This window comes from Saccostrea cucullata, unplaced genomic scaffold, assembly GCF_032062105.1.
Source record: "Saccostrea cucullata isolate Sc308-1 unplaced genomic scaffold, CSIRO_AGI_Scuc_v1 ctg507, whole genome shotgun sequence".
Taxonomy (NCBI): Eukaryota; Metazoa; Mollusca; class Bivalvia; order Ostreida; family Ostreidae; genus Saccostrea; species Saccostrea cuccullata.
In genome coordinates, this window is record NW_026930525.1 from 345908 (window position 1) to 362448 (window position 16541).

Genomic DNA, 16541 nt, shown 5'->3' on the forward strand with positions numbered 1-16541 from the left:
GAGTAAATGTCTTTCTCGTGAAGATAAGGTGTTGCGAAAGTGCAATGATCTAAATTTGTCTGCCTTCAAATCTAGCCCCCAGGAATGAGGTGGGGGTCACAATGAGGGATCAAAAGTTATACATAGGGGTTTAAGGCTATATGTATAAAATACTAAGTATTGATATAAGGGCCTTAAGAATCTGCAAACTTAGTCAGTTCATACATCTGGGGCATCAAGTACATCTTCATCGACAGTGCTTTGTGAAAACTGTTGCAAATTGACCAATGTCTGGATTTGAATACTCATTGTGCTAGCTACCTTAGCAAACATGGTTATCAATGTTTGCCATCACTTGTTTTACAATAAACAAGTATAAATAAAACAAAGCAGATAATGTTTTGGAGGTATTTATAATCTTAATTTATCTGAACTGAAAGAAGAAAAAACTAAATATTTCCAATCAAGAGTGTTGAATGTAAATAAAACTTTAGAGGCAACACATAAGAATTAATGTTTGAGGACTGTCCATAAAGTTCTATGAAAATGCTCGAATTTGTAAGTAATGACCACACAGTTGCTAAACTGTACAATAGTAAAATATACAACATACTTTATTAAATGTATAAAAATTATAGAATATAGACCATTTGGGCCATAAAAAAATTAATTTCTTGGTTCTCAGGTCCTCCCTCATCTCTTCCAAGGGTGCCTCATTGACCCTTTTTATTGCTAAAATCAATAAAATAAAAACAACAAATCACCTCCCTCGTCATTTTTTGAGGTTTTGTACATTGTTTAAAGCTGCCTCATCATGTTTTGGGGGCAATAAAAAGTGGGAAAAAAAAGCCTCCCTCCCTCATCATATTTCTTGAAAAAAAAAAGGCCTGAGAACCAAGGAATTAACTTTACATGGCCTTGGAAGAAGGGGAAATGCGATGTAAAGCTAGTTTTACGATGTGAAAATAATATGGATTTCATATTTTAATCACATTTGTGAATACATGCTATTTTTATGATGTCGAGCTCTGAAGCTTGAAAGCCATATAGCAGGCACTTAATCAAAGTCCATACCAAACTTTACAAGACCAAATGCATCAGTCAATGCATCTGCAAAAGAAAGTAGCAATACATCAATTTCTTTGATTTATTTTTGAAGTTAAAACATTCAAACCAAACTATTCAACTTAAATTTGAATTCAATCCAAAATATTTTGGTATGACAATTAGCATATCTATAAGGACCATTTACTTAATATTGTCACAAAACTTTATGGACAGCCTGCATACGTCTAGTGGATATTTCTTCAAGACTTATAATGTAAGCAATCTACAGTTTAATTGTAGATTGATATTAGGGGCAAGCATCAAATATCCTTCCCAAATGTGCATTCTAGTGGATCAAGAAAAGTACAATTTCAATCCCCCTCCCAAAAAAAAATTATGCATGTACAGTGGAGCCTCATTAATCCAGATGCTTTGGTTCCTAGTCAATTTGTCCGGATATGTGAAGCATCTGTATATCTGAATTGCCAGTTAAACAAAATTAATTAATGTTAAAAAATTCCGTTCTGATGAAAAATCGTTCGGATACTGAAGCATCTGGGTATCTGGCGTCCAGATATCTGAAGATCCACTGTATTTATGACATTAAATGGTAAATAAAGGATCATTGCTAATGGAACTGCCATCAACATTATTTACATTTCTGAAAACTATTAAAAATTGTAACAGAAATATTGAAAATTCAGTATATTATGTAATCTGGATGTTATCTATTCAACTTCATATTTTACAGATGAAAAAAATAATACCTTTTTAGATAAAATTGCACACATGTGTTATGAATATTATGACAATATTAGCTGTACCTTATTATCTAAAAATAAAAGAAAATTAACTAATCAAACAGAAATTATTTCTTATAGTACCTATGATACCTATATGTCATACATACATCTATATTTCTTGTATGTAAAAATTCTGAACTAGGACAATCACAAGTAAGTTACAATCCTTGCATAGTTTCACAATTATTGTCTGAGAATGAAAGACAAATGGTGTCATGAAAGATGATTGTTCTCCTAAACTATATACATATGTAACACATATTCTACAAAGGACTAATTTTTTTTCTTTACTGCATTGATGTATCATCTTTACCATTCCACCTCATTAACACCATTCCAATTGCAATTACATTGTACATATCATAAACACTCTAACTAAAGACAATTTGCTTTGTAAAAATATATTTCACTGTACATTATACCTGTAAATAGCAATTAGCTATTTATAATTGAAGAAATTAAAAAATAAAATAAATTTATAACAATTTTTCACATTTGTCATTCCATGTACCATAAGATGAAATAAAATTTCTCATGGTCTATTTTCATGTAATCTTTGTGACCTGTATATGTACAGGCAGGACAGATGTATACAACTGCTATAAAGGAAATTTCATTTTTCCTACTGGGTAATTTTATCCCATTGAGAAATATAAAACTTTTTCGGACTAGATCGATATTACTTAGCTAGGATACAACTAAATGTTAAACTTTTTTCTACTTCATTTATACTAAATTTGACATCATCACTAGTCACTAAGACATTTAAGACATTGCATAGAAAAATACTGTTAGTAGTTGAAAAGTACCATAAGAAATGGAAATGAACATGTGAATACACCATAACAACATACACTGTACTTAAAAAAATTATTTTGCAATGATCAACTACATTATATTGCAACAAACAGAGAGTATAGTGAGAGCAAGTTCAAAAAGAGGTTTATCACAGATCAATGTCACAGGAAGAACAGAGGAAAACTTGATTATTCTGCTCAGTAAGAAAATGGGGGTGATTGAGGACTGCCTTATTTGGCTGGGACTATTATCACCACAGAGTCCAGGGAGGTTGTTGATTCATCATAAGAGGCATCCCTGTTATGTTGAATGGAATGTTAACAATGGCGCCATCCATTCTATACTTCTCCAGAGTGGCTTTAATCATGTATCTACAAACAGACAACTCACACACTAAATACAGATAACACACACTTAGAGGCAGAGTGGCCTTCATCATGTACAGATAAGTTTATAATTTAAATATAATCAAACCAATCAAAAGCCAGAATACTGAAATCTTAGTCTCATCAGCTGATGATAAGTACACACGTACCCATCCTTTCCCAGTAAGAAGAGACTTGGGATGCGGACCTCCCTTTCTGTGCCGTCCTGTACCATCTGTATCTGTGCTTCATCATTCTCTGTATCATTGTCAGTTATCAGTACTGCCACTGCCCCAGAATTCTCAGCATTCAGTGTTTTGGTTACAAAAGAACAGTCTCTGAAATCATTTAGATACTAGTTTTTACAAATGTAGACATACATAAAACAAATGGTAGATACACTGACACATCAGTTTTTTTATAAAGTAGATTATTAAAAATAGAATAATAATTTTTTTTTTCAAAAGAGTTAATATCAAATTAAGTGTGAAGTTGATATATATGCTCCTCATTAGATCTCTGTCTACCAGTTTGAAAACATAAGACATTCCATGTCAAATTCTATTACAGAATATTTTAAAATTAAACTGTTTGTCAGCCATCCAATTGGGATCTTACCCTCTCTGTATTAGCACCACTGCTCCATCAACTTGTCTCTGATTGGCTAATTTACTACAGCCGTTGTAAGGATCAGCAACAACAAGGGGTATGTGATGGTAAACTTTTTCCTTGAAGCAGAATAAACTTAATAATTTTACTGCTTATGCATACATTTGTCAAGTACTTATCATGCTATATATATATAGTGTTTCAGTATATTAACTCCTAGCTCATAAACACTACAGAGAATTTTAATTTTTCATTCATTTCAACTTTAAATTAATCTTCTAACTTCCTGCAATGGTCCAAGCTTATAGAATTTTGATTAAACAACTGATGTATTTCAAATCACAGTTTACAGCTTCAACAAAAGTTGATCTGAATTACCATGACTGCAATGTTTAAATATGTTTATTCCCAGAAATATGGTAAGCAACAAAACTCAAGGCTCTTGGTTGTCTATAATTGGGGCCGTTCAACAGCCCCATTTCCAATTAACAAGATACCTTTTTTCCCAATTAAATGTGTTAATTTTTCCAACAGTCATTCTCCCAAAAATAAAAAAAAAAGTATACAGTATAGATATATAATAATTTTTTAACTTGTTCTCCCTTCAGTATGTATTCTTCTGTATTGCAGAACACAGAAAAGACCAGAAACTCATTAGATCATTATTTTAAAGTCTAACAGATATCTTTATAATTTCCCAAAAGGCTGCTTCCATTCCCAAAAAGAAGTGCTAGAGCCCAGAAACTACTTACAAATTCTCCACCAAAATTTTTGGCTGGTTTAATCTTGTATATGTAGCTTATTTCTTCTGGTTCCACTATTTGCATGAAAAGGTTCTCTGAGGTGTACAACAGATTAATGTCTGGGATAGTGGCTAATTTAACATCTGAGTCACATGCTGCAATAAAAAACAAATCACAAATGTATTGTATGTAATCATAATCTTAAGGTTCTTGTTAACTTGGAAGGAATCCTATGATCATGATCGTAGCATATTAATTATTTACTTATCATACAGCAGTATCTTTAACGTTATGCTTAGTAGGGTCGATCTATGATTGAAGGGGAAAAGTTTATGTAGTCTTTTACAACACTTTTCCTTCCAGTCATCATGTTTACACATTGATGATGAAAAAAAAAATCCTTGTTTCTCAGAGAAGCTTAGATTAAGAGAAATTCAGTTCAAAGTTGTTTTCAGATGAGTTCAAAGTTGAAAATGATCACTGCATCAAAATGATATTTTTGCACACACTGAGAAAAATATTTTATACACATTTGGCCCTTTCAAACTGGTTAAAGGTGTATAAAATATTGTATTCTACCTATTTCATTTCGTTACATGGAGAGAGTGTTTTATTAAATTTGCTACCGGCTATTTTAGGCTACACGTCAGGAGCTAATCCGAGCTGTTTCCATGAATTGGTTTGTAGTGCTCTCGATTAATGATCAAGTGCTATTGAAATGTCTTCTTCATTTTTTAATTAACATACATTACCTGTAAAACCAGTAACTGCAAAACTCAAAAATAAACTTAGGAAACTTTTCTTCGTCATCTGCATCTGTCACCATACGTGTCCATTACAAAATCGGAGTTATCTCTCTTTAGGCTACAAAAATTAGCTCGAGCTAATTTGTTTCGGTTAGAGATTTAAACGTAGTTCTTGAGGAAATGTATTAAAAAAGAACAAACTCACATCTATTTTTTGCTGCTTATTGTGAATCATTTTTCACAAGCAAGCTCTCTGACTGGCTAGATCCTTTAGGAGAGCGGTTTACATAAGGGCTTACTGCTTATATATTTACATCCACTGAATATTTTCTCCTTTATTTCTTAAGAAACCCCATTGCGTTCATCCCTGCATAAACTACAATAGGCATGTCGCCTGTACAGATTTCTTAATCAGTCGCTGTTCCATCAATGAAACGTATAAAGACGTTCGCATCATTAATACAATAATTAATCTGTTTAATCCTACTTTGAATGATTATTTAAACAGATATAAATATAAACAATAAAATGTCTTTCTTTGTTTGTTATTACTGGAATGAACGGTCGCAGCTATTGCAGAAAAAATTTACATAACCCGCTTACGCGTGTATGTAAAATTTTGACTTGTCCATAACATTTCAAAGAAGTGCCACTGAAGCTTCATACTTGATATTAAGATTTCATGTGATCTAGAGATGTGTCAAAAACTTGACCCAAGGTAATTTGAACAAGTTCAAGGTCATTGGTAGAAGAATAGTGCAATCTTTGTCCATTCTGTTACATTTTAATGAAAAGACTTGAAGTTTCATCTCGGGGATTATTTTTGAGCTGTAGGTTTGACATGACCTTGACCAAAGCTCATTTGGGCATGTTTGACCTTGACTCAAGGACATGGCTTTTTCAAGGTCACTGCAGTAAAAGTGTACTATATGAGTTTGGCACATTTACATATATAATTTCGAATGAAGAGAAATTGGAAGGTTGTGCTCAACACACGGTTTTACTACCTATGACTTGCGTATATGTCATAGTCATTTTTGGCATGTATATCTGCACTAGCAAAATTTTAAAAAGGTTTTAAATTAATATTTGGCCCTTTTTTGTAATAAAAAACCTTTGATGCAACAGCAGGTTGGTATCATTTTATGAGCTTGCTCACAATAGTTCTAGCTTATGAAAGAGAGTCACTATGACAGCTCACATAATTTTAAAGTAAAACCATATCAATCAGGCATGCAGCATCAGGTTTGGGTTGGGTAGGGGGATGATATTCCCCAACCAACTTTTTTCTCAACATAACCTGATGTTTAACCCCCCCCTTTCGAGGTTGGAGAATTTCCCCACTTTTTTTCTTGCAGTTTTTTATGCCTACTCCACACCATGCACTTTCAAAAACGATACCATGTCTGTCAAGAACGAATGACTGCAACCTTTTGTATTGAACCGATGATATATTCTCCTGCTGTCCTAATTAAGGAACAATATTGCAAAACAGCTAAGACCTCAGTAGCTACTGGTGCCTAAAATAAAAATCTGGAAGGGCTATAATGTATATGAATGTCTAAACTTGAACTGACCCTAAAAGATATTCATTAATAACCCTAATGGGCAATCTTTTGAATGGCATATATCGAAATTTTTGTTGTACTTATATTTAAAAACATTTTGAAAACAATGTAGAAATCAGAAGAGAATGACAAATATGAATATTTTTTTATATAATACCAAGAGATACAAAACATAAATTTGAGGAACGTGTCGTCTGATTTTAAACTAGTTAATCATCATCATCATTTTTATTTCACTCACACCAACATCAGTAGTACATGAGGTACAATATATAAATTAGCCCTCTTTCTTATTTCTAACAAAAACATTTTGTCAGTTTTGAAATTAGTTGATCGATCATTTAATATTGACTTTGTTTTAATAATGATACTTCAAAATACAGAATATAAAGATATGTTTCAGATTTTTCTACGGTCTAATTATTAATCTGCATACTAAAAATTGATAGGTATAAGATTTACATCAATAAAAAATGCTAACAGACAAACAAAGTATGTTACTTTTGGATTGAACATTTTTATTTGATCCACTTTCATGAATACACTGTACAATTTATGGATCTATTTTCTGGATCCCTGAGTCTCCGGTAACACTATCCGCTCACTTCCAGCATCAATGGTCTGTATTGTAATAATGTCTTCTCATAATCTGAAAAAGTAATAAAATTAAAATGTAATAATATTATACAGCTTTGCCTTCATATACTTAGAACCATTTCTAGTTGAGCTTGAGCAATGATGATGAATGCAAAGCATGTTTATTGGAATCAATTAAATTCCAAGAGATCTCAATGGTTTATCATTTTATTTTAAAAAAGTTAACGTTTTTACTAAATGTATTTTTTACATGTTTTTCCTGTCTAATTCTGTATCAGCTCATCCAATTCTGTTTCTGCTTCTTTCCGAGTTTGGCTTCAAAGTGCCGAATTTCATTCTAAAAACAGAAGTATACAACACACAAAGTTGAGACCGTATTGATTTTAGATATTCTTTAAATTTAAAAACTTGCAATAAAAAGGTCAATTGGTTCTAGGTTTTGTCAAAACTCTAAATTATGTTTTTTATTTCTGTCCAATGACCCCCCAAGAAAAAATGGAGTATAGATATTCATTTCATAAATTTACTTGCTTTAAATCTAATGATGCTTGCAGCTTATTATTGGAACCTAGTTGACTTAAATTAGTTCAGTGGTACCGGAGAAAATGTTAGCTGAATATGAATTTTCTTTTATAAGTAAACACTGGATGACATCAGCAAAAAAGTTAATTTTTCAAAAATTATTTTACTGTGGTTTATATACAATTCAGTTACCACTAGTCCACTACATAATACACTTGTCTGTATCACAATACTTCCAAGATAATCCCCTTTCCTAAACTAAAATATATTAAGTACAGAGTTAACTGCCCCTTTTTCTTTTTATTTACGGATGCCATTACAAAGGTCATTCCATTTTACAAATATTTCATTGTTGGTTTTCATAAATTCATAATTTGTCATGTAAAAAGCAGGTATTATCTTAAATGGTAAATAAAGGTATCTACTATTATATACAAAATTTTTATTTACCCGACCATCAATCAAGTTATAATCATTATAGCTGGTGAGTGACTTAATGGTTACATGGTTTTAAAGCCGGTCATAGTACAACAGATGCTAATTTTGTTCTACACTGGTTAATCAGCCGAGCTGTTAGCAAAGGGAAAAAATTATTTTGCTGTTTTGTAGATTACGAAAAAGCATTTGATAAAATTGATCGAAATATTATGTTATCTAAATTAGCAAAAAGTGGTATCGATTGCCACATGCTGAATATTATTAAATCTTTGTATTCTAATATAAAATCTTGTGTACGACACAGAAATCAATTTTCCCATTTTTTTGGCTGCCATGAGGGTCTGATGCTGGGTGAATCTCTCTCTCCATTTTTGTTCTCTCTGTATGTTAATGATTTTGAGATGGAATTTATAGAGAATATGTGTATTCCCGTAGAAATAAGAGATATTGCTATGTTTTTGATCATGTATGCAGATGACACTGTGCTTTTCTCAGAGACAGAACAAGGTTTACAAGATATGCTCAATTGTTTAGAGCGATATACAGCAAAGTGGAAACTTAAAGTTAACGTGGATAAAACTAAAATTGTTGTATTTAGAAAAGGTGGTAGATTGAAGAAAAATTACTGTTGGAAGTACGAAAACAAATTGATTGATATTGTTGAAAATTTCAATTACTTAGGAATAACTTTGAATTATAATGGTAAATTTAACAAAACACAAAGTGTACTAGCAGCACAATGTAGAAAGAGTCTAAGTAGTTTAATAACAAAAATGAAACCAATGTATTTGAATGTAAGCACTAAACTGTCATTGTTTGATACATATATTGGTAGTATAGCAAATTATGGTTGCGAAGTTTGGGGGTTTCACCCAGCAGGAGAATTGGAAAGTATCCACTCAGATTTTTGTAAAAGAGTACTAGGTGTTAAAAAAAGCACCACATCTATTATGGTTTATTTTGAACTAGGACAGAAACCATTACAATGGAACAGAAAATTTAGAATGCTGAAGTATTGGCTAAAATTAAAAAATAGCGATAATTGTATTTTAAGAAATATATACAAAGAAATGTTAGATGTGTGTGAATCTAACACTTTTCCTTGCTGGTTGTCACATATAAAAGAACTTGTTGATACATTAGGCTTTGGTTATACATGGAACTGTAAAAATAATCTTAATGAAAAACTTTTTTTGTTTGAGGTGAAACAAAGATTGGATGACATGTTCATACAAGAAGCACGAAGTTATTTTGAAGGTTCTCCGAAGTGCATTTTGTATAAGCATTTAAGTGATAGTTTTGATTTACAATTATATTTAAAAAAAAGTCAATATCACAAAAATATGCACAACATATCAGTCAATACCGTCTGTCTTCTCACCAACTAAAGATAGAGCGAGGAAGATTTTTTAATATTCCTAGAATAGAAAGATTATGTAAATTTTGTTTAATGTCAGAGGTTGAAGACGAATATCATTTTATTCTGGTTTGTCCATTTTTTTCTAATGTTAGAAAAGAGTATATTAAGAAATATTATCACCAAAAACCCTCTACCTTTAAACTTGTTCAATTGTTGTCGACAAAAAATGTAACAGAGTTATGTAAACTGGGAAAATATCTTTATAAATGTACAAAATTAAGAGCAGATGTAAATTGAATTGATATTACCACTTTATCCTCACTACTACTATTACTAAACTTATATTATTGTGCTTTTTCTGCTTTATGAATTAGAATAGTTTGTAAAAATTTTCTATGATCCTGCTTTACTTAATGTTCAAATGATATTGAAATGTTATACATATACTGTACAACTAATTTATGTATATACGTTAAACCTATGAACTGTATGGTTCTTGGTAATAAACAATACAATACAATACAATACATACATACCGCGAATACAACAAATTAAAATTAAACTAAATTCAAATTAAACTTTATAATTTGGGATACAGTTTGAGTTATGTAACTGATCATGACAAACTTTTTCACGTTAGGCCTGCAGAAACAATCTAAGTTAGGGAATTTAATTTCATTTTATCATATAGTTTAATATCGGCAATATTATGGAGGGGGGGGGGGGCATACCCGCCTCCTCCAGGTTCCTCAGGCCATGCATAATCTTTTCTTTTTAGTTATAAAATACTTAAGTATTAGTAATGCGAACATATCTGTATAATCAATCAGAATTAAATTGAAATGTGCAAAAACACTTGCCAAACGTTACATATTTTACTGCATGGTTAATTTATGCTATACATTCTTCAGTAACTGTTGTAATGGTATATTGTAAAAATTTCAATCACTCACCGTAATTAAGACTCATGAAAACGCCAAAACTGAGGCTCAGACTGCTCCAAGTTTGTAATTTTCTGCTAGTCTTCTGTACATTGTTATTGAAAACAATGTAAGCAAACTACCGTTTACTCCTCCTATGTTAGAGAGCTCTACCAAAGGGAGGTAATTTGAAGCAAAAGTGAGAAAAAATTATGGATTTAAATCAGTTATCATATATATAAATGCTATAGTTGCCTGCAGATTTTTTTTCTTGATTCTTCTAGAACAAATACAGTTTAATAAATATTTTATGCTGATAAGCTTTAATGAAGTTGTAGATTTCTTAGAAAGTACTTCAAATTTGCTGTTTTTTAAAGCAAAATAAACCTAAAAAAAACTACTTAATTTATCAAAAGATGAAGCGAATTTCAATAATCAACAGTTGCTAAAATAGAGTATATTTATATAAATAAAATAATAATTTAAAAAGCTTTTTTAATGATTAGTAATCAAAAAGTATTTGTTTAACCATAAATTCAAGTGTCACGATAAAGTACAAAACACGCTATATGAGAGGCGCGTGGTTTCCATAGCAACAATGCGAAAAATTATTTTTTGCTTGCTTTTTTCTATCATACCCTTTGTTCTAAAATTTATATATGAGTTTTAACCAAATCTGTTTCTATGCCACTTTCCACATTTTTTAACTAAATGCTCGATGCTTGCCGATTTTGACTCTTAAGATGGGGAGTGCCTATGGTTGGTATCCAAAGAAAGGTCTTCTCACAAGGAATTCACCTATGAAATATGAAAGTCCTGGTACTAACGGTTCAAAAAATTTGGTCAAGGTTTACCTTTTTAAGTGGATCAAACTCTAAGGTAAAGGTCAAAATTGTTGGTATTAGAAGGAAGTTCTTGTCACAGTAAATACTTGTTTTGTAAAATATGAAAGCCCTAGTACTAACGGTTCAAAAGTTATGGTCAAGGTTAAAGTTTTTTTTTGAGTTGACCAAACTCTAAAGTAAAGGTCAAAAGCTCAAATAATATAATACCCAAATGAACGGATGTCAAGGTGAATACACATGCGAAGAATATATGAAATCCCTAGCACCAACTGATCAAAAGTTAGAATTGTTTGTTAAAAGATGGTTAACTCCAATGTCAATGTCACGAGGTCAAATTGGTAGTATTTAAAGAACGGTCTTGTCACAAGGAATACACTCGTGAAATATATGAAAGCCATAATCTAAAAAATACGGGCAAAGTAAAAGTTTTTGCGGGAGTCTTTGATTACGGGGGCATAAAATTAAAAACATTTATTAAAAAATCTGTGTTGTTTTGATTAGAGAGGCAAAAACTGGATGCAAATATTTTAGAATACAAACAATTTAAATAAACAAGATGTGTTTATTAAATATGAAAAACTGATGCCCTCGAATGGAAACTTAATTTATTGCGAGGATTGAAGTTTCTCAAATGCAATGTAAACTCCAAGGTCAGAGTCAAAAGGTCAACAATTTTGGTATCAATTCACATGTGAAATATGAAAGCCCTAGTTCTAACCATTCAAAAGATATGTAAAGGTTAATTTTTTTTTTTAATGGGACAAACTCCCAGATCAAGGTCAATATTGTTGTTAACCAAAGAAAGGACTTGTCACAAGGAATACGCCTGTGAAATATGAAAATCCTAGTACTAACAGTTCAAAAGTTATGGTCAAGATTAAAGTTTTTGAAAAGTAGACCTAACTCTAAGGTCAAGGTCTAAAGGTCAAATATTTTTACTTCTACGGAAAGGTGTTGTCATATTGAAAGCCCTAGAAACTAATGAAAAACTGCTAGGGCTTTCAAGTTTTTTGAAAATTATGGCCAAGGTTATAATGTTTAAACATTTTTGGTGAAAGAAGGTCAAACTTCAAGGTCAAGGTTACGAGGTCAAATTTGGTGGTAGCCAAATGAATGTCTTGTCACAAGAAATACACTTGTGAAATATGAAAGCCATATCTATGGGCAGCGGAAAGGGCAAAAATTACCATAATGAGAAAACAAACAGTTATTTTAATTTCAATGACTATAGAAACTTAACAAATGATATACAATGCATAATCAAAAGACCTTTTCGCAGAACAAATATACATTAAATCAAAACCAACGACCACTACGTAACAAACATATATAAATGCAAAACCAACGATCATCTTTGCAGTACAATTAAACAATAAAATGCTTTCTTTGTTTGTTGTTACTGGAATGAACGGAAGCAGCTGTTGCAGAAAAAGTACATAACCCGCGTAAGCGGGTTATGTAAATTTTTTCTGCAATAGCTGCGACCGTTCATTCCAGTAATAACAAACAAAGAAAGACATTTTATTGTTTATATTTATATCTGTTAAAATAATCAATTAAAGTAGGATTAAAAAGATTATCTATTGTATTAATGATGCGAACGTCTTAATACGTTTCATTGATGGAACAGCCACTGATTAAGAAATCTGTACAGGCTACATACCTACTGTAGTTTATGCAGTGATGAACGCAATGGGGTTTCTTAAGAAATAAAGGAGAAAATATTCAGTGGATGTAAATATACGTACATAAAAACACGACAAACGAAAAAAAGTTAACAAACGTGCAAGCGGTAAATCTAGTCTTCCCGGCTCCCGACGGTCCCGGATTTTTTTTTTTTTTTTTTTTTTTTTTTTGGCGATTTCTTTTTTGTCGGCGCACAGAAACTCTTCGAACTTCTCAGGCACATTTCTAGGTTTAAAAAATTCATTAAATTTAATGGTATAAAAACTTTAACAATTTATTACTGAATCAGCAGTACCATCTGCCAAAAGGCGGTAAATCTAGTACTCGGCTGTAAATGCGAAAACCACTGAAAAAAGGATACCGATGTTTTCTTCGAATCACGATTAAAAACAACAAACTGAGGTATATTTTTTTAATAAATGAAAACCCTCATTTACATGCCAGATAATTTGTATGCACAAAAATTCCCCACATTTTTTTTTCGTATAGAACTCTTTGCCACATCATGTTTATGTTCCCAGGCTCTACAACATGGACGTGGTTCTACCTCGGATCCCCCTTTAATTTTTTTTTGGGGGGGGGGGTAATTTATCTTAAAAATTTCAAATGAAAGAAAAGAATGTACATAAAATGAAAAAAATATCTCATTCTCCTGAAGGCCGTTTCGTCATGTTTTTTTTTTTGGTTACATAAATTGGTTTTCGCCAATTCTTTAAATATTACAAGAATCTATTATGATAACTTCACATTACAGTGACATATTATATGACAGGCACGTAGCAACATTTCCTAATTTTAAGAGTAAGGTCAAGAAAGGATTATGTAGTACATGTATATTAGGAAAGAAATTGGTACTGAAAGAAGTTGAACCTAACCCCCCCCCCCCCCCCCCCCCCCCTACACACACACAAACCCTCACTCACACACACGAAATAGGATTTTCAAGTTTGGGATATTTCATTTTGATTTCCTATTTGTTTTTGCTTGTCAATTTTTAAAATCTTTTTTCAGCTACATTGATATTTTTTCTCTCTGCATAGTTACCCCCTCCTTTCAAAAACGATGCTACGTCAATGTATAACAATGAAATACTTTCATTTTGCATGGTTTTACCATAAGTACAATGTTAGATTTAGCTATATTTATGAAAATTTTGATAAAAATCTTTTTTGAAATCAAATCATTTTGATATTATGAATTTAAATTTTCATTTTTTTATTAACACCACCAATTTTCACTGAAATACTAATTCCATCTACGGCACCTTACGTCTCTCTGTATCGATGTCCGTTTTTGGTTTTCAAATTTATAACGGAGTACTACATTTACCGCTTTTTTGAAGGTGATACTGCTGATTCAGTAATAATTACGCAAATTTGTTTAAGTTTTTACATATTATTGAGTTAATTTAAAAAGAAAATGTGCCTGAGAAGTTTGAAGAGTTTTTGTGCGCCGACAAAAAACAAAATCAAAAAAAAATTTAAAAAATCCGTGACCGTCGGGAGCCGGGAGTCTGGAAGACTAGATTTACCGCGTGCACGTTTGTTAACTTTTTTTCGTTTGTCGTGTTTTTATGTACGTTTGTACTGCAAAGATGATCGTTGGTTTTGCATTTATATATGTTTGTTACGTACGTGGTCGTTGATTTTGCTTTAATGTATATTTGTTCTGCGAAAAGGTCTGTTGATTATGCATCGTATATCATTTGTTAAGTTTTTATGGTCATTGAAATTAAATAATTGTTTGTTTTCTCATTACGGTAATTTTTGCCCTTTCCGCTGCCCATACATATCTCCACCCAATCAAAAGTTATGGACAAGGTTCAAGTTTTTGCGGACAAACAGAGAAACAAACAGAATGGTGGACAGAGCAAAACCTATATACCCCCTAATCTCCGATTACGGTGATAAAATACTCTGAATACTACAGGCAAAAGAAATCATAGTTTCCAGTCAATAAGTTGGTGTTGAAAGAAGGCTACTCAAAGAATTCCACACTAAGCAAATACGACATGCTATGGTCAATTTCAGCAGGAATTATTTACTTTTGAGGCTATTATTCCTTCGCAAAGGAGTTTGTAGAGGTATAGCAACACGTTTGTATGTGTGTGTGCGTGGGTTATGGTGTCCTTTGTGCGTAACGGAAACGAAGTTTTGCGTCGGGATCGATTAAATGGAATGCATGGATGCATTGCGGTGCCATATTGTTTCTTTTACCATTGATAAGATCGGTCCACATTATTGCCGATAAATTATTACAGTGCATATTGATAAACTGCGTAGTGATTACAAGCAAGTAAAAAGCTATAAAAAGCTGATATACGTACGAAGTCATACACTTAGAAGGAAATAGACACTAGACATACAGAATCGTTTTTAGACAAATCTGTCCGCGGATATGTTGACCCTTCCTGCGAACTTATTTTTTATCTTTCTGTATTGAGTGCTGATTTAATTTCTGAATGTCCACATGGGGGACAAGCTTATGTTAACAATTAGGGAAAATGACGTTTATGGGTTTATCGGACTCATTAAATAAGCATGTTAAGAATGAAGCGGGGACATAGGGAAGGCAATTTCTTCTACTCAGAATCCTATTATATCCTATTATAAGCAATCAACAAATGGAGTATACTAAAAGCTTCAAAATAAAAGCCGAATTCCGGTTCACAGTGAGGTCAACCGAGGTCGCACTTCAGAATCTCAACGCCGATAGAAATTGAATTCATTTTCAGCAAAAGATGTACTAAAGCCGAGAAAAGTTATTTAATGGAAGGGAATATTCCATTCATTTCCGAGAAGTAGTGTAAGCCGCACCTCCTCTTTTCTGATGAATAATCTCTGACTGTGTCATCTGGCGATAAACTTTCATTTTTTTGGCCTCAGTTGGGAATTGTGGCGATGAGAAGCAATTTACGGAAAAATGCTTTAAATGATTTGCTTGTGATGGGTTTTCATCACGACACGAGAATAAGGAAACGATCCAAGACATCATGTGCGTTCTCACATGGTCAATGGTATTCAATGCGCATTATAGTGCACAAAAAATGTTCACAGCGTGAAGCTTGTTAATGAACTTAGTTTTATGTACTTTCTTTTGGACTTTTAGAGTAAATAAAATAATATGTGTCCATGATAATTATTATCACACATTATCATACGTTAATCTGTAGATCTTCTGATCGATTCTCAATCACAGAAGAGTACATTTATAAGATTGTTCCCATCCTCACGACATTCAAGGGTTCGGCAATGCTTCCTGCTGATATTGCTTTGAAAGAAAGAGAAAATTAAAAAATCTTGTGGATAGGCAAATTTACTCCAAATCATATACACTACTTTTATTTATAGAATACTTCACATTCAATGAATGGGCGACATTCTATGTACATATCATTCGTGATATACACGTCTCTGAAACATCGTAATTCTGATTCCCTTAAATTCTCTCGTATTGTACAGAAACCCTAAGAATGAAAGTTAAATGCAATAGAATATAATTTATAATATCATAAA

The 16541-nt window shown here is 32.1% G+C and overlaps 1 protein-coding gene and 1 long non-coding RNA gene across 3 annotated transcripts; both read right to left on the reverse strand.

Annotated features, from left to right (window-relative positions):
* Window positions 1-373: 373 nt before the first annotated feature.
* Window positions 374-5202, reverse strand: LOC134228906 (protease-associated domain-containing protein 1-like). Of its 2 annotated transcripts, none has more exons than XM_062710607.1 (5): window positions 5097-5202; window positions 4354-4499; window positions 3611-3720; window positions 3163-3330; window positions 374-2998 (listed from the first exon to the last, which is right to left on the reverse strand). In XM_062710607.1, exons 1-5 carry the CDS (start codon window positions 5158-5160, stop codon window positions 2878-2880), a joined length of 609 nt encoding a protein of 202 aa, XP_062566591.1. In that variant the 5' UTR covers window positions 5161-5202; the 3' UTR covers window positions 374-2877. The 2 variants fall into 2 exon arrangements, with proteins under 2 accessions (XP_062566591.1, XP_062566590.1); XM_062710606.1 differs by having other exon boundaries at window positions 3121-3330.
* Window positions 5203-7163: 1961 nt separating this feature from the next.
* LOC134228890 (uncharacterized) lies at window positions 7164-10638 on the reverse strand. Its single transcript, XR_009984098.1, has 3 exons — window positions 10529-10638; window positions 7506-7592; window positions 7164-7307 (listed from the first exon to the last, which is right to left on the reverse strand). It is a non-coding gene; the product is annotated as an uncharacterized LOC134228890 (long non-coding RNA).
* Between the last annotated feature and the right edge of the window lie 5903 nt (window positions 10639-16541).